At 44.2% G+C, this 25,421-nt stretch overlaps 1 protein-coding gene across 1 annotated transcript; it reads left to right on the forward strand.

Annotated features, from left to right (window-relative positions):
* The first annotated feature begins 953 nt into the window (after window positions 1–953).
* Window positions 954–25,373, forward strand: snrnp70 (small nuclear ribonucleoprotein 70 (U1)). Its single transcript, XM_080524086.1, has 10 exons — window positions 954–1,138; window positions 7,699–7,852; window positions 9,436–9,498; window positions 9,662–9,716; window positions 9,793–9,857; window positions 12,856–12,918; window positions 13,906–13,987; window positions 22,386–22,487; window positions 23,109–23,208; window positions 23,968–25,373. Exons 2-10 carry the CDS (start codon window positions 7,706–7,708, stop codon window positions 24,791–24,793), a joined length of 1,503 nt encoding a protein of 500 aa, XP_080380212.1. The 5' UTR covers window positions 954–1,138; window positions 7,699–7,705; the 3' UTR covers window positions 24,794–25,373.
* Window positions 25,374–25,421: the final 48 nt, after the last annotated feature.

Genomic DNA, 25,421 nt, shown 5'->3' on the forward strand with positions numbered 1-25,421 from the left:
AGACAAGTGAAGGCAGTGGTTTTAAGGGTTCAAAAAACATGACTTTATTATCTGTACATAGCTTCCTCTCTCTCTTTCTCTTTCTCTCCAAAAAAATCACGGTTAATAATATACCACATGCCGAGGAAAAAGTATACGATAGCTTCAAGTTCCTCCATGTTGCTATTGTTGTGGCTGTGTTGTGTCTCGTGAAAATATACGTCACCACCATGGCGCGCTTTTATGACGCGTAACTCCGCCTACTATCGCCTACTCCTCCTACTCATTCCTGGTCTGTTGTGTACAGTGGAAAACCAGAACTGTTCAAAAGCGTGCCGAAGCGTGCCGAAGCGAGCCGACCCGACCCGAGCTGGGCCGATAGTGGAAAAGCGCCATTAGTCTCCGACTGGTTGGCCACCCCTGGCATAGACACTGCCCCCTTCTGTTCTCGCCTAGCCTAGCCTCGTCTGAATTCTAGCCGTGTTTCATTTTGAAGTCAGAATCAGAATCTTACTGTACACAAGAGTAAGGAACATTCTTTGGCTCCTCTTTCCTCAACATTGACAATGCAGCATTCAGATACAAGAAACACAATAATAAGTAGGCCTAATGTAAGTAAGTAAAAAAATTAAAAAATAAGAAAGAGTCATTAACGGGTTATATTCTTATTTAATTTTTTAGTTAGCTATTTTTTTCGTGTTCGTATCTATCCCTAAAATGCCTTTGTTGCACATTAAAAAGCTTAGCGTCTACCGTGGGATAAATCCATCTGCTGCAAAGTGTCGTGAAATGTAAATCTAGACTGCGTTCGTAAACTCGCTCTGGAATCTGATCAGCATTCATGGAACGCCTCTTGTCCAATCAAATTACTTGGTCCCTTTAAGACGTCCGACCCAGTGTGCGCTCCGGCTCTCAGAGCGAATTTACGAACGTGGCCATAGTAGTAGTCGATTTACGGCCTCCCGCCATTTTATGGTGAAGACAACTCGTCTTTATACTGACTGGAGGCTGATAGCAACATTTAAGAAGAAATATCAAGTACTTCTTATCGAGTGTCTGTGGGAGAACATCTGTCCTTTAAAACGAGAGTACACACTCACTTCAAGTTCCCTGCTTTGGGCTCACGGAGTTTTAAAAGGGATTGAATTGAATAGTTGAGGTGAGTGGGTTATGTGGTGCACGAGGCCACCGTTCTACTGTGAGCGTTTAGCATGTAGCATCACTGTAGCATGTAGCATCACTATGCAGTTAGATAACTACGGTAGCATGTAGCATCACTGTAGCATGTAGCATCACTATGCAGTTAGATAACTACGGTAGCATGTAGCACCACTGTAGCATGTAGCATCACTATGCAGTTAGATAACTACGGTAGCATGTAGCATCACTGTAGCATGTAGCATCACTATGCAGTTAGATAACTACGGTAGCATGTAGCATCACTCTATACGGTTAGATAACTACGGTAGCATGTAGCATCACGGTAGCATCACTGTACATAGTTAACTACGGTAGCATGTAGCCTCACTACACAGTTAGCTAACTATTTGGTCAATTGTATGCCTCGCTGAGCTAAACTGAAACGGGGTATTTCTGCACAGTCAGTATTGAAAGAGTTGTTGGCAGTAAACCCTAGGAATAAGAAAGGTATGGATAGACAGAGTAAACCCTGAACAACAATGGTCGTAAAACGACAGGGTAGCTAGCTAGGTTAGCTAGCTGGCTGTAAGGATACATAGGCTCGCTCCACGGCACACAGTAGAAATATATACTGCCCTACAAAGGCAAATGGCAGTAACTTCACAGAGTGCAGAACTGAGAAAAATTACTTTAACGTTTTGTTGTTGTCCAGACAAAATAGTTCCAGTCAGATCACTGGATATGTGGCAGTTTTATGGCTTCATATTAGGTTATACTTTGTAGATATTAATCCTGACCTTTGATTTGATCTTTGACCCTTATTTGGAAGTTACTGTATTCTGCCTTTGCATGGCTTGCCAAAAGATAGTCATGCCAAGGCAAAAGGCAGTAACTTCAATTTCATCTTGTCACTTTAGTTTTGATCACAATAAAACAACCAGTATAATGAAAAACATGATAACAATCGTTATTTTGATATGGATATAGTGTGACATTATTATATTATGGTGTTCTTGTCTTATAAGATAAAATTATTGCAATTATTTTTGGATAATACCGTAATCTAATTTGGCATATGGGGCCTGCATACAATTACATGTTTAAATAACTCCAAGCATTATGTTTGTAACTTCAAAATACAGTCATTGCTCCCAGATGAAGTTCTGACAATAGCCAATTGGCTGCAAAACTATTTTGTTTCAGTAGCTGAATTAGGGCTGCAACAACGAATCGATAAAAATCGATAATGAAATTCGTTGGCGACAAATTCCATTATCGACTCGTCGGGTCTTGTTCCATAACAAACCTACTTCCTGTTGACGCACGCCACGCTGTCTTGCGGAGCCGCCGCGGCAGCTACATTTAAATCATGGCGGAGGCGGAGAAAACGACTCGACCGAAATCGTCACATTAAAAGCTACCCTCAGCAGGGTAAGTTATACGAGTTTAACGTTGGCTGTACCCATGCCATACGTTGCGTTTTGAAGTGAGGATCATTCGTTTCACTGGCACAGCTGTAGGCCTAAGTTAGTTATTCTCGTTTATCTAATAGATTCTCCCTCTTAATGACCTATTGTATTTTTAGCTTGCTATTCGCATTCTATGCCTTCAGCACCGGAGTATGCTCATAGTCACTTGTATTAGTAAGGAGATGCACTTGTGAGTTCTGGCGAAGCGTCAGCTAAATGACTGTAATGTGAAGCCAATCCGGCTTCAAGGCTGGGCATTCCACTGAGACTGCGCTCCTTGCTGTCACGGAAGCCCTCCACTCTGCCCAAGCTTCCTCCCTCTCCTCTGTTCTCATTCTCCTTGACCTGTCTGCTGCCTTCGACACAGTCAATCACCAGATCCTTCTCTCCATCCTCTCAGACCTGGGCATCTCTGGCACCGCACACTCCTGGTTTTCTTCCTACCTGGCGGGCCGCTCCTACCAGGTGACCTGGAGAGAATCGCTATCTTCTCCACGAACCCTCTCCACTGGAGTTCCCCAGGGTTCCGTCCTAGGGCCCCTACTCTTCTCCCTCTACACCAAGTCTCTTGGCTCGGTAATCTCTTCACATGGGCTCTCCTACCACAGCTACGCAGACGACACTCAACTCTTCCTGTCCTTCCCCCCGTCTGATGTACACGTGGCAACCCGTATCTCAGCATGTCTCGCTGACATTTCAACTCGGATGGCTGACCACCATCTCAAGCTCAATCTTAACAAGACCGAGCTCCTCTTCATCCCCGGGAAAGCCTGCCCTCTCCAAGACTTCTCCATCACAGTGGAGAACTCTACTGTAACCCCCTCCCTGACAGCCAAGAACCTTGGAGTGATCCTGGATAACCGACTATCCTGTGCGGAGAACATTGCAGCAACGGCTCGCTCCTGCAGATTCCTCCTCTACAACATCAGAAGGATACGACCATTCCTTACCAGAGAGGCAGCGCAACTCTTGACCCAGGCACTGGTCATCTCCCGCCTGGATTACTGCAATGTACTCCTGGCTGGGCTCCCCGCTTCAGCCATTAGACCTCTGCAGCTCATCCAGAATGCTGCTGCCCGGCTGGTATTCAACCTCCCCAAATACTCGCATGTCACCCCTCTCCTTCGCACCCTGCACTGGCTCCCGATAGCAGCTCGCATCAGATTCAAGACCCTGGTGCTTGCATACCAGGCAGCTAAAGGGACAGCCCCTGCCTACCTGAAGGAAATGGTAAACCCCTGCCCGCTCACTCCGTTCCTCCACCTCGGCTGGCCGACTGGCCCCACCTCCTCTACACAGCAGTCGGGCTGCCCGATCACGTCTCTTCACAACACTGGCTCCCCGCTGGTGGAATGAGCTCCCCACGGCTGTCAGAACGGCAGAGTCACTACCCATCTTCCGTCGTAGACTGAAGACCCATCTCTTCAGGTTAGGATCACGGATAATCCGTGATCCGTTCGGATCGCCCTCCACGGTTCGGAACGCATGTGTACCGCGGATCAATAGCAAAATCGTTTATTTTTTTTATTTTTAAAAAAAAAAAAATTCTAACACCAGGGGAGCCACCCCTCCTAAATTTCGTTGTTTGGTACCTGTGCTGTAGCAATGACAATAAAGACCATTCATTCATTCATTCAAATGTAACCGGTAGAAAAACAATCATGTGCGCTTTATTCTCACTCTCTGCATGTGTACTGAGTTGACAACAACATTCATTCACTCATCTCTGTCCCACTTATATCACGTCATATCACCCGCTAAGCAGCCTGGGTGATTGTGTAAACACACAAAAAAAGTACTCTGTTACGTACTCACTCCACGTGAAGCTGGGAATCCACAGCAACAAGTATCATGGCGAGTGCTAGCAACGTTGGCGAACTGGAAAGGCCTCCCTCGTCATTGAAATCACATGTATGGGAGCACTTTGGCTTCCCTGTTACTTATAATAATGATGGAAGGAGGGAAAGTTACGGTGTGTAGGCATTGTGCCACGCGGAAATCTTATGAGGCAGGCAATACGTCAAGCATGGCCACACATTTAACGCGACATCACCCTGGTGTGTTGATGACGGGGGGCAAGAAAAAAGTAGCTCAACAACAACTTCTCCAAACGTCATTTAAACAGACGATTCCTGCAGACTCAGACCGGGCTAAAGCCATTACCAATTCAATTGGGAAGTTTATCGCGGCAGACATGAGGCCATACTCCGTTGTGGAGAACGGAGGGTTTCAAAATATGATCAATGTGCTTGAGCCACGTTACAAAATCCCCTCGCGCCCCCACTTCAGTGAGAAGGTTGTGCCCGACCTCTATGAAAAGGAGAGGATCCTAATTGTCGGCGAATTAGCAAATGCATCCTCTTTTTACAGAATTCAAGGAAAATGTTGTTTTTATTTAAAAAAAAAAAATGTTTTGTGTTGATCCGAAAAATGATCCGATCCGTGACTCAAAATCCGTGACACGATCCGATCCGTGAGTTAGGTGATCCGTTACACCCCTAATCTTAACTGCTCCTCCTGAGACATCTTCTGACCCTCACCACTACGTCTCCTAAAGACACCCGCTTTCCCCTCTACTGTGTCCCTAAGAACTTCTACTGCCCCCTTGTACTGTTTCTCAGTTTCTCCAGTAATAAAATAAAATAAAAAATAAAATAAAAAAATAAAACCTTTTAGTAGAAGGCGATAATAGGGAGAAGGTTTTTCCTTCTATCAGTGGCCCCGGGCCCGAGCTAGAGTACTCTTCCTGCAACGAATAGTGGACTGCTGATTCACATGCTTAGTATTCAAATGTATTGATTGTAAGTCGCTTTGGAATAAGGCGTCTGCTAAATGCCAAAAATGTAATGTAAATGTAATGCGATAGCCAGTGAGTGTTTGCTCGCATTCATGAATTCAATATTGCATGACAAGTGTATTTAGCTAGCTTGCTAACGTCAGTGGTAGAGCAGAGGTGATAAGCTAAAGGCTAGCTAGTGGTAGCCTACCAAGCTACCCGTGAGTTAGAGTGAGGCACTGACTGTAGCCTAGCCTATTGTATGGAGTGAGAGGACACATTGCATTGTTTTGGTGCATATCTGTTATATAAAAACGTTAGTGTCTTGTCTGTAGCCTATATTGCACTTTGGGTTACTGACCTTTACATTAAGCAAAGTTATTACCTAAAACAATGCATGTATTGAGCTAGAGTTCAACTACTTTATTGAAACAATCTACCGCCATAGTCCAAGGCCTGTTAAACCTATTTGATGTAGCAAAGCCTTTTTTATTTATATTATTTATAATTTTTACTAATACTTATTCATTTGGCACATGTATATGTATAGGCCTGGCTGATTTAGAAAACATAAAATACAATTTGCAAAAGAAATCTGTTTTTTTCATGTTTATCCGATTAATCGAAAAATTATCGGCAGATTAATCGATTATCAAAATAATCGTTAGTTGCAGCCCTAAGCTGAATGCAGTAACACGATTGGATGGAGTATTTTTCATCCACGTTGACTGATTGGTGACACATGATATCGATCAGGTATATCAGCTATGCAAAACAAAACATTTGATATGTTTTGCATACCAATCAGGAATTGTATTTGGATTTATTTCTTAATTCATTTAACTTGCAAAAAAGCGTGCGACGGGCGTCTGCTTATCCAAATAATTGGAATGGATTTACCGCGATTCGGTTATAGAAAAAGGTAGGCGTTGGTCTATTAATTACGGCTGTGCTTTGTGCTTATCGTTTGGTCTGCCAGGGGGCAAGGCAGCGCTGTGTGTCAGTGTGGGACGCTACGTTAGCTTGTCTGTCAGAGAGATGTGCTGGGCTGTCAGTGTCACAGTGTCAGGATTTGCCATCATGTTTTCAGATCATTGGGTGCCCAACTATATGGCAGAGTACAGTAACTCTGCAGTGCGCTACAGTAACTCAGTTACAGTAGTACAGTTCAGCGCAGCGAGACAAAGTCAGAATACCGCAACTCAAGTTGCTGTGGTTTGCCTTGGTTTCTCTAGGCTTTTTTGAAGTTACTGTAAATACGACCCCTATTTTCTCAAATACAACACAGTAGAGAGACAGGATATTTGGCCACATGATAAAGAATGTCTTTAATGTCACAAATATGATTTTAACTAATTTTTCACCAAAATGTAAGTTACTGCCTTTTGCCTTTGTATGGCAGTATAGGCCTACTTTGTTTAGTTTGACTTACATACCGTATTTTCCGGACTATAAGTCGCGCTTTTTCTCATAGTTTGGCTGGTCCTGCGACTTATAGTCAGGTGCGACTTATATATCAATATATATATAATTTCATACTGACTGACATGAACCAAGGAGTAAACATTACCGTCTACATTGTTAGCGTCTTTGAGCCTCGGAAAAGCGCTATATAAATTCAATGTATTATTATTATTACAGCCGACAGAGGGCGCTCTGGGCCGCTCTGGGCTTGTGACAACTATATGCTGCTCCGAAACCCCTGAAGAAGTGATCTAAAACATTAGCTTGTTGAAGCTAAGCAAACGGTAGCTTGGTGAACTTGTTTACTGGTAACTTGCTTGTTGGACTCGCTGGCTTGTTATGTTCATTTAGCCTATTCAGCCTCCCAGGTATGTTCTTTATGCTATTGTTTTGCTGAATAACTGTTAATGTGTTATGTTAACATACCAGACTTCTATTCAGCCTGTTGTTCTGTGTGCTATTGTGTAGTTGAATAAACTTGCCTTTCCAGATTAAATGTCTGTTCTTGGTCTTGGATTTTGTGAAATATATTTCTAAATAAATGCGACTTATAGTCCAGTGCGACTTATATGTGTTTTTTTCCTCTTAATGTCGCATTTTTTGCCTGATGCGACTTATAGTCCGGAAAATACGGTACATGGTTTAGTTTGTTCATCTTGCTATGGTCTGTTCTTGTTGCTCTGGTGTTGGCTAGCTAATACGCTATAGCTATCAACTATAGCTTACACTTTTATATGTGTGATTATAGTTCGCTCTAGTCATTCACATAGCCGTGTAATGGAACAAATCTACCAATGTCTAGCTTAGCCACACTATCCACGTCTCCAATGCGTTTGTACTAACTGCTAACGAAGTGCGATTACTCTTCAGGTGAAGGATGACCCAGTTTTTGCCCCCTAACCTGTTGGCCCTGTTTGCGCCACGGGACCCCATCCCGTTTCTGACCCAGCTGGAGAAACTTCCCCACGAGAAGCATCACAACCAGCCATACTGCGGCATCGCCCCCTTCATACGGCAGTTTGAGGTTTGGCAACGCCTTCATATGGCGGCATTGATACGTGGATTAGAAAGACATTTTAATAAGGAACAAAACATATACAGCAATATGCAATATACAGTGTCCTTCATTAATATGGGAAAGAAAGCATTGCGTCTTCTTTTAGCTCTACTCCCGATGGTTTGGAAAAAGCAATCTGATTTGTATTGCAGTTCATGATGCTACAATAGTATGAAGCCAGAAGACCCTCACGACTGCTTCTCTAGAGAGAATGATGCCACTTTTCACTATGACCGCCAATAACTAGCATTACCAATGATAACTTCAAGTTATGACAGGGGTTAGGAATTATTCAAGATAGAGAACCAAACTGTCTTTATGATAGTTATATATCTACTTTACATGTTGTACATTTAGTATCATTACTGCCATGGTATTGTAATGGTTTAATGACCCATCCCATAGTAACTGATTCATTTCAAGTCCAAACCATTGGGAGTATAGAGCTGAAAGAAGACGCAATGCTTTCCTTCCAATACTACTGAAGAACACTGTACAGTGTTTCCTCCAGGAATTTTTACAATGGTGGCGGGTAGCGTTGACCGCACGCGCATGAAACGCGCACGCGCGCTCAAAACAACGACGTAATTTCAGCCAAAACTCGAGGATGGCCCAAAAAAATAAAATGTTTTCCCGTACTTCTCCTGTGTGTCTCTTATTGTCTGTGTCTGCATGTTTTTCCAGCATGTAATTCCGTTGTCAATAAAAAATTCGTCTCCCCTTCTTTTCATTATCATTATGGAGGCTTTATGGTTGTTGTAACTATTATGGGAAGCGGTTGACACAGTAGCCGCTTTTCGTGTACGCTGCAGTGGATCCCTTCACAACGCAGAAGAAAGAGGAGAGAGAAAACATTGTCAATGTGCAGGGAAGAATCATGTATCAGCAGGGTTCAACAGTAACGCTTGCCTGGGGCAAGTAAAAAAATTCGCCGGGTTTGTTTGCGCGAGCCCGAAGACGCTGCTGGATCCTGGATCTGTTTACCTGTGTGCAGGAAGAAAAACAGACGGAGCAGGCGCCAGACCAGACTAGATGATTGTGGAGTGAAGAGATTATTAAAGCGTACGCGATGCGACGGGTGATCGACAAGCACGTACACTTTCATAATATCTTCACTCCACGATCATCTAGTCTGGTCTGGCGCCTGCTCCGTGTTCTTCCTGCACACCGATGCACAGATCCAGGATCCAGCACCGTCGTCGCGCATATTGTAACATTTGAAGTAGTTTGTAGACTACACGCAGCCTAGATGTATTCGACCAATCACAAAACAGTTTTGCAAGCGCGTCGCTTCGCGCTTGTGGGTGTGTCTAGCGATGTGAAGGTCTGAAAAGCGGCCTAATTTTTTTTTTTTTTTGAGAAATCTGAATGGTGGCGGAGGAAATTCCATCGTGGCGGTCCGCCACGATGAAATGCATGTAGAGGAAACACTGCTGTATATTGCAAGGTTTACACAATACGATGGGATTAATAGACTTGAACTGCTAGCACTCAAGAGGCTGTGGTTCCCCCCTTAACAAGGGCCTGTTTTATGCCTCCATCACTGATAGGACCCCAGAGATGCCCCTCCTCCTACTAGGGCAGAGACCCGCGATGAGAGACTGGAGAGAAAGGTAAGGACATCTGAAGTGTGGGAGTTGGTATGGATAGTATGCCTTGGTTTTCACCTGCCATGTAGAGTGGTCCAATGCTGCTCATGATGGATGGTCTCTATTGCCAATTATTTTAACCATGTTGTTGTGCCATAAAGAGCCTGTGTGTGTTTCTGTGTCACAGAGGAGAGAGAAAATTGAGAGGAGGCAGACAGTCGTGGAGACAGAATTGAAGCTCTGTAAGTTCACCCAGACATTCATGTCCTGCTTTTTAGGTGGTGTCCTGTTTTATAATTGGGTTCTGTGCCTTTCTAGGGGATCCTCACAATGACTCGAATGCACAAGGGGATGCCTTCAAAACCCTGTTTGTGGCCAGAGTGGTAAGTGTGTTATACATGAATCAATCTTGAGGAATCAGTGGTTAATTTGATGGGATAAAGAACCTGTGTTATGGCGCTTTTCCACTACTGGGCCAACTCGAGCCGTGCCGGCCCGGTTTATTATCCTTTCTCCATTGCCAACCGAGCTGGGCCGTTTAAGCTACCCTTCGCGACCAGGAACTACAGGAGCGAAAGGTACTTTTTTGCCAGGCTACGTGTGACGCTGCACACCGTTGATTGGTCAATGGAAATCGTCATCCCATCTTCATAGATTTCAGCGCTAACCGCCATTTTTAAATACCACAACAGATTTCGCTCTCGGAAAATGTCACTTACTGTTTCTGTAATAACTTATTAATAAAGATTTGAAAAAAATATGATAACCATCGTATTATCTTAGTTTAATGTCATTTCAATGCATCATAGAACTTTTATTTACAACAAGCATAGCAAAGAAATCGCTATTATGGCGATGTGCTGTGCCTATGCTGTTCCTCAGTCCAGCGCGCTTCATCATCCCCCTTCTAAAACTGCCATCTCCCCTTTCCATCCCTTATGTAATTTTATCAATGAACATTGTATTACTGTTATTTGAACTTTTAAGCCTCTTTCACACATAGTTCCCTGTAACTTCAATGGAATCCCAAGCTGTGCCGTCCAGCCATTTTCGCCGTTCACTCATGAGGCAAATGCCGGTAGATTCGCGTCTTGCTCCCTTTAACACATGTCGGCGTTTCCCTGGTTGTGGGATCTAAACTAAGGCTGCCACGATTAGTCGACTAGTCACGACGACGTCGACTACCGAAATCGTCGCCGACATATTTGGTAATCGCCGTAGTCGCATGTTTTTTTGGAGCTGAAATAAGCGTTTTTTATTTTTTATTTTTTATTTTTTTTGCCTAGCACCAGGGGAGCCCCCCCTCCCAAATTTCGTTGTTTGGTACCTGTACTATATCAATGACAATAAAGACCATTCATTTCATTCGATAAGCATTCGTTTTTCTTCCCTGAAGCTGCCACTGGCTAGCGTCTCCCAGTGTCTTTGATGTACATGCGCAGTGTCGGTCATCCGCGGCACACGTGACTTCCCCGGAAAAACAAACAGAGAAATGTCTTCCTGTCCTCGTACCTCTAAAGTGTGGGAGCATTTCAACCACAACGTTGAAAAAAAGAATGTAAAATGTAAAATTTGCAAAGCTGAACTCGCTTATCATGGCAGCACGTCTATGATGCGCGAGCATCTAAAAAGGAAGCACGTTGTGGCAGATGACGAGGAAGACGATGGCTCGTCTCGGTAAGCTAGTTAGCTTGTTATTGGCTAACGATATCGTTACGTTAAAAGCCTTCTTACATTATTTTACGTTGTCATCAAAGCGATACTTATCAAATAGCAAAAAATTTTGTCTTAACGTTACAGTGCTAAGAAAGCGCGTTCTACTATGAGATGAATGAAGCAAAGCAAAACTTTTGTACTCTGTACAAGTATTTATTTTTGTTTTTGTATTCTTTTGGTTGCCTAGTGCCTAGCCTACCTCATTTTACTCAGCAGTTTGCACCCTCTACTACTCTTTACATTACATTACATGCAAGTGATGCCAGAAATAAATCTGCAAAGTTCATTAAAATATCTATTTTTGAGTGAACAATCATTTTAATTGTCTTTATTTTTAGTTAGCACATGCCTACAACAACAACTAACAACTTCAAGCTAAATTTAGAAGCTGATTTAGAAGATGATAGCTAAATAAGAGCGATTGAGTAATTGTGCGATAAGCTGTAATTTATGATCCGATTAGTCGACTAATCGTTAAAATAATCGGTGACTAGTCGACTATGAAAATAATCGTTTGTGGCAGCCCTAATCTAAACTACTAGAACTGAAAGCGGCAGGTAACAGGCACGTTATAATCCATATGCTGTATATATAAATAAATATATTTGACTACCAGCAAGACACCGGAGCACTCGTATCTATAACAAACGCGGAGATTGTATGAGCCCCGCGTCAGTCAGCCTTTCCGTAGAAATACATCGCTTCGTTATATATCTAACGTTACATGTTTTAAGGCTGATCTGTGCATGATAGTGCTGCATTGTGTTGAACTATTTATATCGATCTATTCTTGCCAATTCCTTATTACCAGTGGAAAGGGGGAAGGCTAAAACACTTTGAATGGAATAGATAGGACTTTCCGTTCAATGGAGGAAGCATGATACTCGCGCAGAGTTCATCTCGCTTTCCCTCCCGTTGATGTATTAAACAATCTAAGCAATCTAATCAGAGCAGTTGTTTTTATGTAATATTATTGATGGATGTGCCATATTTGATGGAGAGCAGTGAGCGGATGACTGGATGTGAGCATGTATTTGACTAATGCCGATAGATTCGCGTCTTGCTCCGAAACCGGAGCTGTCGGCGCCGACACGATTTTACAGCGTTCCTTCAAACTATCGTAATTCATGAACGATATGCCCAATCTAAAAACTTAAAACAGTTTCTGAAAGCAGAGAAGTTGAACTTTTTTAGGCTTATTACGGTAGTTCACCAACAAAAAAAAGCACAGTGCTCAACATGTCAGGAGAAATAAAAATAGAATTGGGGCTTTAACACATGTCGGCATTTCCCTGGTTGCGAGATCTAAACTAGTCTACTAGAACTGAAAGCGGCAAGTAACAGGCACTTACATGTTGTAAGGCTGATCTGTGCACGATAGTGCTGCATTTTGACATAATTCTTATCGCATTTCCTCCCGCTGAGCTGTATAGCGGGGGGAATCTTATGACACGTAACTCCTCCTACAGTCCCCGGTCGTTCCTGGTCTCTTGTGTATAGTGGAGAACGATTCCTATATGGAACTTTTCAAAAGCGTGGCGAGCCGAACCGGTCTGGTCAATGGAAAAGTGCCATTAGTGATTAAAAACATTATATTAGACGCAAACAATAGAATTCTTCCATTGGAAATGTTGTGCCCGCTGTTAAGTGCTGTCATTGTTACAGAACTATGACACCACAGAGTCCAAGCTTCGCCGTGAGTTTGAGGTCTATGGACCCATCAAAAGGGTAAGTAGATTTGTCTCCTTAACCAATCCGCTGCCCTGGCGGAGTTCTAAACGTTCTAGACAGCTCTGGGCAACTTGGTATTTTTCACTCAATCAAAAGCTTGTTGCCAAGTAAGATATGTCTAATATTAATATGTTACTTTTTATGGGAACTGTCATGTGGTAGTGGGGAAAATTAAAATGGGGTTGGTAAGAGACGCAAACAAAACAAGTCATTACTGCTTTATGGGGGTGGCAGCAGAGTTAGGGAACCTAAATCAGGATGATTTAAAAAGAAAAAGATAAAATGAACGCACCCTTAATCTATTTTAGAATAATCTATATTATTGGTCTTTCCGCTTAATCTGAAAATACATGTATCTGTCCTTAGTCTGAACATTAATTACTCTGCCAATAACGTGTTCTCAGTTTTCTCATCCCTCCCGGGAAAACCTAGGACCACACAACTTTCAAGTTCACTAGCTGTCAGTACACTTCATGAGACATTCAGAATTCCCACTCAGGTTAAAACAAGTAAACAAACAGCTTTGAAAAGAAGCATTAGAGCCATTAATAAATCTTACCAACTCAACATTAGCTGGCTTCGTGGGTCAGTATAGTTAACTAGTTACTCTGACAGCATTGATTGTAAATGAACCTTTTCAGGCCCATATTAACAGACACTTTCCGTCTGTCTATTAAAAAAGAAGCAATGATAAAAGATGGGTGCTTCAGCAGGAGACTGCATCACAGGGAGGACTCATGGAATTGAATAGCAGCAATTGTCATTAATGGTCTATTTGAGGAGTGAAGCATGATGTTTTTTTGCAGCCTGTTCTCTATCTAACTTTCTACATAAGCTAGCAAGCGTGATCACATGGATGTAATGTGAGAGTCTACATTGCATTCTGTTTGACGCAGCCATGTAGTAGTAGCGCTCTGCGGTTTGGCAGTGTTGATTTCTGTCCTGGGCTGCCTTAGTCCCTCACCTCGCCTCCTCTTCCTCCAGATCTACATTGTCTACAATAAGAGAACGCAGAAGCCAAGAGGCTACGCCTTCATCGAGTATGAGCACGAGAGAGACATGCACTGTAAGTACCACGAGAAACAACTCTCCTTCTGCCCTTTAACACACCTTCAGTGGGAGTTTTAATGGCTGTAGTGTTGATAGAGTGGTTAGTGTATCTTCTATGTCTAAACAAGGTTAACCAGTGGTTCTGAACCGTTTGAGATTAGCCCTTACCTCAGATGGCGTATGGTAAAACTCTGGTCTATCCTCTAACAACACCTCTATGGGACTAACTGGTGAGCAGTGTCTCAGCTACCACATCAGCAGCTTAACATGTCCGTGGTGCTGCTGCCCTGTAGGCGGAGGCTGCCCTGTACAGCTCAGTGATGAGTTTGATGACCTACCTGAAGCCTCTCCAGGTCAAAAGAAGCAAAACACAAAGTTTGATCAAATGCAGTCACGCTGTTGTTCACCTGATGCTATTACAGTGACAGAGGGAACTATATGCCAACGAGTGACTTGTCTATGAGTTTCGACGCATGACTAACCAACTAAAGTGTCTGTTGTTAGAGTATTTGTTTCTGTACTACACTCGGGTATAAAGTTATTGTTAATGGCATTCTATGCCTTTCAGCAGGAGTGGAGGGAGGTGGGATGGGTGAGCCAGGTGTAGTCCAGGCTTTCAGCAGGAGTGGAGGGAGGTGGGATGGGTGAGCCAGGTGTAGTCCAGGCTTTCTTTAGAGACGCAAACATGTTTTTTAACCGTGTTCTTCGGTCAACTTGAATGCCATGGCCTGCTGTAGAGCAGATCTGTAGTTAGGAGTTGTAAATCATCTACAGAAGAGCCCCTTTACTGGTCGGTCCGTCAACGGTAAGCTCAAGGGTCATACAATCGGGAGTAAGCCATAGCTTGTATGTTCATAATGACTGGTTAGCTCTGGGTGCCCTAATTTCTGTGCTTTTGTGTGATTTCTTGGCCTGTTTGTTTAAAGCTCTTATCAGTGGTCCTCAACCCTGGTCATGGTGAGCTAAACTACGCCCACTGGAAATTTGCTATTGAACTGACCACTCGTCGCCACAGAGATTTTAATTGTGGAATCTCCAGGTTGTGAACTACTATCATAGGGTGCCAACATGATTGAACCAGGGAGTAAGTGTGGTTCTCCAGGACCAGGGTTGCCCACCCCTGGTATGTTCTGATGCAGTTAGGGTTGACTTAGAGGGGGTTGCAGTGTATTAACTGTGTGTTGTTCTCATTGCCACTGCAGCCGCCTATCTGTGATGGCTATTGCCCAGAGCTGGCTTGCAGATGATGGTGATGGTTATGATACATCTACACCCTACTACCACAGCTCAGTATATGGTTGGTATAATGGGTTTGTATGATGGGTAAGATTTCTTTCCTCCCTCCATATCCTATCTAGGAAAGAGGAGCTACGTTCAATGTGCAAAGCCCAGTTTTGAAACAAGCTTTTGCTTTGGATGACATTGGGATAATATGAAGCCAGTGCTTTGACCATTGAACGCACCCAAGGACATTTTATTAACCGGTGCCCAATGACTTTGCCTTTTGTGTTAAAGCCACCTGGGATTAACTGAGATGTTCTCTAAAACGGAACCCGTAAACACTACAAGTACTTTTACTCTTATTTGACTTTAGAAGTCTTAAGACTTTTGTCGGGTTGCCTCACGCATTTAACATTAAGGGACAGAATCCTCTCCATAACATTTATTTGAAAACGACCACCCGTCACCGAGCTTAACTCAATTTGTAAATGATTTAAAAAGCATAAAGTACATTTCTCGGTTGTGTGTTTGTGAGTCAAGCTGGCTTTAATGGAATAGGTTTACCATGGGACTCCGCTTTTACACTAGGACACATATGTATACACACACAGCATTTACACACAGCATTTCTACATAAGAGACCATAGTATTAGTACACAACAGATGCTAGAGGAGGAAGAGCAGACATGGTTCCAGTCATCCACTCACATTGCCATAGATCACAACAAGGGACCAGTTTAACTTCCATGACTAGACTTGCTAGGAGCCCCGGGACAGTCATAACATCTAATCTACAGTGTACACTTGTTTTCAAACTTACCTGCTCTAGATAGTTATTTTCTTTAGTTTGTAAACACATCTTTGTATGCACTGTATGTGTGCTTCTAGTAAGATTGTACAGCCTAGTGTCATGGGGTTGTGGTAAGGTAACCCCTTTGAGTTAAGTCATGTCATTGGATGAGAATGTTATGGTTTGTGGTAAGACAAACAAGTATTGGTTAGGACTGAGGGGTTTTGGTAAGGCCCGCCCTTTGTAAAGGATAGTCAAGTTCTATTTACTATATCTATTAACCGGGGTTGTGGTAAGGCCCCTGATAGTATAAACCTATATGGTGGTGTTGTTAAACTACTGTGATATACACAGGGTTCTGGTAAGGCCCTTTTGATTGGATGATTACAGTGAGAGGTTATGGTAAGGCCCTCTTGAGTGGATATGGAAGGTTACATTTAAGGCCGGCCCCCTGGGGCCTCTGTGCTGTTTCCTATTGGATCGCCACCACAACAGACCAGTGTAGCTACGCCCACCATGGGGCCATCTGGATCTCTCCGAGTTCTTCGGTCTAAAGAGATGGATTCCAAGACAGTGTCGAGGGCCGTGTGTGTGTGTGTGTGTGTGTGTGTGTGTGTGTGTGTGTGTGTGTGTGTGTGTGTGTGTGTGTGTGTGTGTGTGTGTGTGTGTGTGTGTGTGTGTGTGTGTGTGTGTGTGTGTGTGTGTGTGTGTGTGTGTGTGTGTGTGTGTGTGTGTGTGTGTTTTGGACTAAGTCGTAAGAGAGTGGTGCAAGTTTGGCAGTGGCAGAAGGTGACTACTGGAAGCCCCGTGGTTCCAACAGTCCTCTCAGTGGTAAGATAGTTGAAGGTGAAACATACCCCAGCAGCTCTCAAAGCCTCACAAAGGTATGTGAACATGGTCCTCATATCGTTGTCTGTCCCCCCCCACCCACCCACCCACCCCCCCCCAGCAAATAGAACCTGTTCCAAATAAATGGGTTGTATGTAAGGCAACCCCTGATGTGGTTCAGAGTACAGCATGTGTTTGAAGGTATGTCGGTGTGAAGGCCCTGTGAGGCCCTGTGTGTTCTGACATTGACCAGTAAATTTTCAGAAACCCTTAAACCAACTTGTGAGTGATGTTTTATTTCTGAGCGGACCGTCAGGGTGGGGGTTTGGGTCTGGGTGAGCGACCCGGTGTTCTCTTGCCCTCGTTAGTGGTCACAGGACGGGCCTCGTGATCAGCAGGGTCAGTTGTTCCCTGTGTGTAGAAACCCCCCTAAACACCTGGCAATGCCCCCCTAAACATGGGGATGGGCACTGTGGTAAGTGAGGTAGGGGTCAGTGTGACTGGGGAGGTGATGCCTTGGTCCTTTGTGGTAAGAGGTTTGTGACGTGTGCTGTTTCAGTAAATACACACAACCACACGTCCTGCTGGAGTTTGCCATGAAACGTCCTATGTGAAGTATGTAAGCATTCACAAGTATGTAAGCATTCACAAGTATGTCAGCATTCACAAGTGGCCACGTCATTTAAAAGGATACATTTGCAACAGTCGTGGGTGTTCAAGATTTTTTCTTCTGGGGATTCAAGACCAAAATTACAAAATTACAAAATTAAAGTTTCTCTACTGCAATATGTTTGTTGTTGTAATGACCTTCCACCTTTTGGTCTTATGACTGACGTTACTGTTTACTTCCTGTTGTCGTTTAATATTGAAAAAAACACAAGCATAAAGGACCCTTACTTTTCAAAACCACTAGAGCATTTTTGTTCTCTCGTTGTCAGTGCCGTTATCCAATATATGTGTGGCGGCCTGGGAAAACCCTGGTGAAAAAAAAACATGGTGGCATTTTGACATTTTCATTTTTTATATTTCCGTAAATTAGAAGTTCTCAGCTATTCATAACTGGTTGAATGACTGAGATAGCCCTTTATTTTAAAAAGTTATGAGCATTTTAATGTATCATGTCAAAAAAAGTGAAAGGTGAGAAATGCTGCCCCCGACCCCTTTCTCCTCCGGGTCGGGGGAGGAGCCTATGCAGATCGGCCGGTCTCGTTTGTCTGCTTGTGATGCGGTGTTAGTCTGCTCGCCTCGTCGGTATGCGAGGGACCGATCCATTTGTGTGTCTTCTAGTTAAGATGTTATTACTTTATGCTTATATTGTGAGCATCAGTAAACTGGCAATAACACAGGTGGAAGTATCGTCTCTCCTTTCGCTCATGTGTGCGTGCGTTGCTTAACTGAGAATGAGACACGTTCAACGTGACGTTGTTTCGCTAGCAAACTACCCACCACAAAAAGTACTTTCTCTTTTGTTTTCTTAAAATGTTTATTCACCATAATGTAGTATGGAGTTCAAAGTACTAGAATACCACATAATATCAAAATCGCAGAAATAGGACATTTCCATCTATTTTTGCTCTTTGCCACAAACGAACGCCAGCGACATCCGACGGGTTTTCCCAGGCCACCACACATATATATCCAGGAACTATAAAAGTTGCTGTTTTGTACAGGTGACCTGTTGGTAACACCCGTCTGACTGTCTAATATATTAACGTGACACTAAGTTATTGGGATCATTTCAGTCACTGTTCAAAAAAATAAATATTTGCACAAAAAGAAAAAAAAGCCCAAAATAGGTCCCTGTGTGTCAGTTTGATCCAAACTGTCCATGCACCACACATACAGTAGCTGCATGTAGAACACTGAAACTAGTTTCTAAGACTAAGGCTGCGTTTACACTGCCAGGTACAAGTGACACAATTCCGTTGTTTTTTGTGTGTGTGGCACAGATGGGATGTGTAACCAGTAAAACAGCACATTGAGTCTGATATTCTCACGTCATTTCCACTCTGATGTCACCAGGCAGGCCGCATATTCCTCGTAAGTCCGATTTGCAAGTCATTGAAAATGCGACGGTCTTTGCATTTTGATGCCGTTTGACGTTAGTTTCACTCAGCAACTGTTGAAGTCCTCTTTGTTCTCCGCCTTAAAATGTGTGCAATATTTTGCGGACCTGTAAACATACTTCAGAAAGCAATGGTTTTATATTATATATAAGAGATTATCATTTCTGTCTCGTTTGCGTCCATTGTGTGCTGGCTGTCTGTTTACTTTCGTTTTCGGTAACAACCCATGTACGCATGCGGGTTGTTTCAAGTGTTACACAAGTGAAGGCAAATGTAAGCACAGGTATCGGATATGGGTCATTTTAAAAAGTAGGTGTAAGCAGGCGTTCAAAACATTCAAAATTCAGGCATTCGTAACTAGGGATTACGACCTGCGGTGTAAATGCAGCGTTAATGTCAGTACAGTATGGTATCTCTTTCACTGGCAGGACTTTTTAAAAAGAGATTTAATCTCATAAAAATAGGAAATCCTCAACAGGGAAATTACTTAAGGAGAAGTTGGCATTACAGCCAACCATACTGCCAGGTAAGGGCTATGATCTATAACACGTACTGTGTGGACTAGAGCTCTGTTTTGAGCCCAAACAGGAGGTAAACAAAAACAACATCCAGTAACAACTCTTTAAATAGCATCTTCCCTTCTAGGACAAGGATATATATATATATATATATATATATAAACCCCTCAAAAAAAGTTCGGAAACACTTTTTTTGTTGATTATTCCTCCCCTTTAATAATACCAATTGGTATTGTATGGATGTTGGATTGGATGATTGCACTCTCCCACAGTAATAAGGAAAAAACAACACATATTGGCCATTTTTACACTTGATTAATTTTACATTGTCAGGGACCTCAGTAGTGTGTGGAAGATCCATACGCAGTCACAACAGCTTGGCACCTCCTCCTCATGCTGGTCACCAGCCTGGTCACACTGCTGTGGGACGGCATCCCATTCCTCAACTAGGATTTGCCGCAAGTCAGCCAACATGGTTGCGTTGGTCACTCTGGCACGTACAGCACGCCCAAGCTGACCCCACAAGTGTTCAATTGGGTTGAGGTCTGGACTCACGGCAGGCCATTCCACCCTCTCCACTCCCAAATACTGGAGGTGCTCTGTGATGATCCTGGCTGTGGAGTTAGGTCCCAGATTCCGGAGATATGGGATCGCCACTGGCCCCAGAATATCATTCCTGTCAATTAGGTGCCATTCAGGTGCCAGTCACACACCTGTGACTGACATACACCTGCCAGCACTTGAAGCTCAAAACGAGAGTGAATACCAACAGAAGAATATTGCAGGGGATTTTGGCAAAACTTTTTGGGCCGCTACCCACACGTTTAGCTGTGTTACTCATTCTATGAATGTATGATCCTTACAAGTTGTACCTCATTATAAAGGTGACCAATCAGGCTTTCCAACGATATAAAATACAATACCAATTGGTATTATTAAAGGGGAGGAATAATCAACAAGAAAGTGTTTCCGATATATATACACACACACATTATTTATTTTAAACACATGTTTTGTGGTAATCTAGAACTAACACATGACTCTTAAAATAACCCATCTAGAACATTCTTGGTTGTATCACAGTGACGTGAGTGTGTGGAGTGAGGTTAGGGTGATGACTTTAGACTGGTTAAGTCCTGCAGGAGCTCCAAAGGACCTATCCTTGGGCCACTGTCCGCCAATGATGGTCACCAGGCATTGGGCAAGACTCAGCATTCACATAAGTGCAACGTTTTGATAGAACACATGGAATGTGATGACACAATGCTTTATCACACATTTTCTATTATGCATCTTCATTGATCCATTTTGGTTGTGGTAAAAAAAATAAAAATGTGGATACCTATTTCAAATTAACTTGGAAGGGCACGGATGCTCTTAATTCGCCAGTGTAAAGGCCCTTGCTCACCAATGCGTTTTTTACGTCCGTTAAAAAAATTAATTAGAACTCATGTTGTGTCAATCACGCTTGCACACCGAATCCGTAATATTCGTCCGTCCCCCCAAAAATCGGAACAAGTTCGATTTTCTGTGTTTTTCGCGTCCGTCAAAAGCCTTTTGAGAGTTGTTTTTGACCACTGCCATGGTATAGAGGGACACATCGTCAAATTAGAACTGCAGGACAGTTGGATTAATGTTTACGGGAGGACATGTCTCAAGTGTTATCTCAGCGGTTAGTCGAGTGAAAGAAAAACAACATACAGATGATAATTCACACAATATAATACCACGAAAGCGTACGGCACTAAACAATAACATTCATTTGGGCAGCATCATACTCAAACTCAGGCAGCAGGGTAAGGTCCGGGCAGGTGCACACACTGTCAGACTGCCAGTGCATCATACAGGTACATCATTCCGCATGATTATAGCGGTTTCTTTTTCTATTCTACTATTCAATTTCTACTTCTGCTGTCTGCGTCTCCCTGGGTATTCCAGATGGCAAACAGTAAAGAAATGCCACAATACCAGGACTTAAGAAACGAGACGTCCAACAAAGGATTTGACAAACCCTGGCCTATTTTGCGCAACAAGTAGACTCTGATGCAGCGGAGACGGGGTTGCCAGATGGGCTGGTTTTTGGTCGATTTAGCAGTTTTTAGACTGTGGTTAGGTTGGAAATTCTCAATCCCATCTGGCAACCCTGAGCGGAGAGTCTATACATGGTATGATTACAGATATCACACTGCAGGAGATGCACCCCACGCTTTGTTAAAAGAAATAAAGATTTATTGTACTTTTCTACTGATAATACATTCTACTGACGTGGTCTACCATTTGGTTTTAGTTATATTGCTCTCAGTTGTTTGTACCTTTTGCTAAATCAAGCATTTAGAATGTAGAGTTACATAGAATTATTATTACTATAATAATAGGTTTTATTTAAAAGCGCTTTTCTCAAACTCAAGGACACTGTACAGACAACAACAACAAAAAGAATAAAGATAGATCAATTTCTTTGCAGAAATCCACACCAACAACACAGAACACACACAACCCAGCCTTCTACAACACACACACAACCCAGCCTTCTACAACACAGTGTGTGTGTGTGTGTTGTAGAAAGTTCGCAACGTAAAAAAACGCAACGGTCTCCGCAACGGACCGGTGTGCAAGGTCTCTGTGCGTAACGTTTTTTTCGGATGACTGATTTAAAAATACTCATGCGACACTGGCTATTTAGTTATTCCACTGAAGATGCATCAATAGCAATGTGTCACACACAACACAAGCTTCAAACCCAGTATGGTGTGGTCCTGTATTGAGATTTTCCAGGTAAATGCCAGATCTAGTAACACACCTGGGGGGTGTGGTGGTAAACGGTCAACTACAGTACCCTACTTACAGGTTGTTGCCCAGAGAGCAGCGCCTACAAGCTCACCTGCTCCGGGTCAGTATTCTCATGGAGTCTATTCTTGGCCACGATGTTAAACCGGTACTCCAACTCACCCCAGTCTCCACTCTCTCCGTTCCCCCTCCCCCCTCCTCCAGCCGCCTACAAGCATGCGGACGGTAAGAAAATCGACGCCAGGAGAGTCCTGGTGGACGTGGAGAGAGGTCGTACTGTGAAAGGATGGCAGCCCCGCAGGCTAGGTGAGGACGTCTTGTGTGTCTTTTTTTATTAGCCCTTGGACGGGGTCTTCTAAACTGGGCCCTAAGTTTGAGTTGTTGTTTTTTTTACATAAGAAATGTGAGTGAGGGAGTGCTCAGGTTTTAAACTTTAGAGCTCTAATGGAATTAATATCATTGGGTGTACCGTATCTAGATTTGCTGATGAGAAGTTTGTCGTCACTATCAACATAGATTTCAAGATCCTTCTGCTTGTTTATAAAGCTCTCACTGGCATAGCACCAGAATATGTTCAGACTTTGTGCTAGCATATCAGCCCGATAGAGCTCTCAGGTCTTCTGACGCTGGTTTTCTCTGTGTACCACATGTACAAAAGAAGAGATTTGGTGAGGCTGCACTCATTTTATGCCCCCAGATTGTGGAATGCACTGCCAGTTTACATTAGGGATGCAACCTCAGCAGATATGTTCAAGTCAAGACTAAAAACCCATCTTTTTAATATTGCCTTTAAATGACTAAATAATTAAATTATGATTATATAATGATTGGAGCACTTTGAGCTGCAACATTTGCAGGAAAAGCGCTATACAAATAAAAGTTATTATTGGTTCACCATTAACCCTTGACGGTCTGTGGTCCAACCAGGTGGTGGTCTGGGTGGGACCAGGAGAGGCGGGGCAGACGTCAACATCAAGCACTCTGGGAGAGATGACACGTCCCGCTACGACGACCGGCCCATCGGAGGGTGAGTCCTCCTTCCCGCCTTGTTCTCCTTCCCGCCTTGTGCCACAGATGTTTTCCTTTGAAAAATGTCCAAAAGTTGTCCACAAAGCATCTAAACACATATAGTTTAGTGTGCATTATGTATCATATATTGTGTTGGGTAATTCTGTTCTGCACTCCTATTTAATATAAACCACAAAATAAAAAAATAACTGTTTTCAATGGAGGCCCCCCTGCCCGCCATAATGATACGGTCAGGACGTACAGGCTGAAATCTTCGACACTGGTGTTGCTACGGTAACCCCTCCCCCTGGCCCAGCGCTAATGATCAACAGATGGCACGACAATGTTAACACTTTTTTTTCCTTTTCTTTCTCCTGTACAATTTGGCCAAACACACTTGTACTTATCGACCTTTCATTATGTTTACCGGCCAAAAGCTGTGCTGCACATGTGTTTCTGCGTTTCCAGTGATGATCCACATTAGCAGCATATAGCTGGTATATATAGCTATATAGTATGTTTTCATACTCCTTTGCCTTGGGCCTCCATGTTGGAACATGTTTCCCTTGGTTTGGGGTTGGCCGTTTGTGTGTTTTTGACTGACTACTTTCGCTATAGGGCAGCATTAATGAATAGTTGGATTTGTCTTTTTCTCTGCCCACCCCAGGGAGCGAGAGCGTGAGCGGGGAGGAGTAGGAGTAGGAGGAGTAGGAGGAGTAGGAGGAGGAGGAGGAGGAGGTGGTGGTGGGGGAGGTGAGCGGGGAGGTGGGGGTGGCGGAGGCGAACGAGAACGGAGAGACCGCAGTCGGGAGCGTGAGAGGGAGAAGGGAGATCGCGGGGAGAGGCGGAGATCCCGCTCCCGAGAAAGACGAAGGCGTAGCTCCCGCTCCCGGGAGAGAGAGAGGGGGGCGGACAGGGGCCCGGGCATGGCCCTGGGGGGGCCTGGGGAGGAGGGGGGCGGAGGGAGCAGCAGGAGGCGCGATAGAGAGAGGGAGCGGGGGGGCGGCGGGGGAGCGGGGGACGACAGCCGCAGCAGGGAGAGAAGCAGAGACAGGGGAGAGAGGAAGAGGAGGAGCCGCAGCCGAGAGCGCAAGAGGGACCGGGAAAGGGCCAAGGGCGGGGAGGGGGAGGAGGGGGGCGCTGCTGCCATGGGCCTAGCGGGGGGCCCGATGGGGGAGGGAGGGGAACGCATGCCCGAGGACCCCAGCGGGGGTGAGGAAGGGGCAGAGGGAGGAGAAGAGCGCGGGAAGGAGCGGGACAAAGACAGGGAGCGAGACCGCGACAGGAGACGCAGCCACAGGGACAAGGACCGCGGGGACAGGGAGAGGCGCAGGGGCGACAGGGACAGAGACAGGGAGCACAAGAGAGACCGCGGGGACAGGGAGAGGGGCAGCGGGGACCGTAGGGAGGACAGGCACACCGCGGGCATGCCACCGGCCGAGCAGGACGAGATGGGCAACGGGGAGGAGGGAGAGGCGCCGCCCCAGCCCGAGGAGACCAGCCAGGACGGGCTGATGATGGACCAGGAGTCGGTGCAGTCCGGGGAGGGCTACGTCTCCAACGAGAACGGCTACAAGATGGAGGCCCAGGGGGAGGAGTACTGAGTACTCGGCCGTGTTCTGTCCCCACCCCCCCATGTCCGGTTTCTAACCACACACGCATCTCAAAGCTGCACCTTCCCCCTCCTGTTTGTGTGAACGATACTGTATTGAACTGCATGGAAAACTGCAGTCCATTTATTGGTTAGGTATGTTTCGATTTTTTGTATTGAACCCCAAGACTATTCCACACCCTGATTAATCCCTTAATCCTCCCCCCCCTATGGGACAATATCTAGTTAGTGAAGTCATGGTATCCATAGTTGACTGACCACCACTGAAGGACGCAGACATGGCCTCGTCAGTCTCCCTCATTGTTTTTGTTGCCCATGTCCCAAGTTGTTACGTCTATTTTATCGTTTGACCTGGGTTGTTGCTTCTCGGCTGTGTGGCAGCTGGGTGGGTCTGCATTCTGAAGGTTTCAACTTCTGTAGAAATTCAAGAACCTGTGAGTATGTAGCTGTATTTTATCATCCTCGTTTTTTTTCCTTTGGAGGCCTTAAAGTTTTTTTTTTACTGTAGTACAACCCAGAACTCTTCAGTACTTCTCACAAAACTGGACCCTTATTTCTTCCCTTTGGCAATTGTACACAATGATTAGATTGAAATGAAATAATTGAAGTGTGTGAGTTTT

This window comes from Nansenia antarctica, assembly GCF_963989245.1.
Source record: "Nansenia antarctica genome assembly, chromosome: 2".
NCBI lineage: Eukaryota > Metazoa > Chordata > Actinopteri > Argentiniformes > Microstomatidae > Nansenia > Nansenia antarctica.

Excerpts from the sequence above, each read along its gene's own strand:
- snrnp70 (XM_080524086.1), top strand. The coding sequence starts at position 7,706 with ATGACCCAGTTTTTGCCCCCTAACCTGTTGGCCCTGTTTGCGCCACGG. Across the intron at positions 22,488-23,108 it reads ATGGCAGCCCCGCAGGCTAG|GTGGTGGTCTGGGTGGGACC; the intron begins GTGAGGACGTCT and ends TGGTCCAACCAG. Across the intron at positions 23,209-23,967 it reads GACGACCGGCCCATCGGAGG|AGGCGAACGAGAACGGAGAG; the intron begins GTGAGTCCTCCT and ends TGGGGGTGGCGG.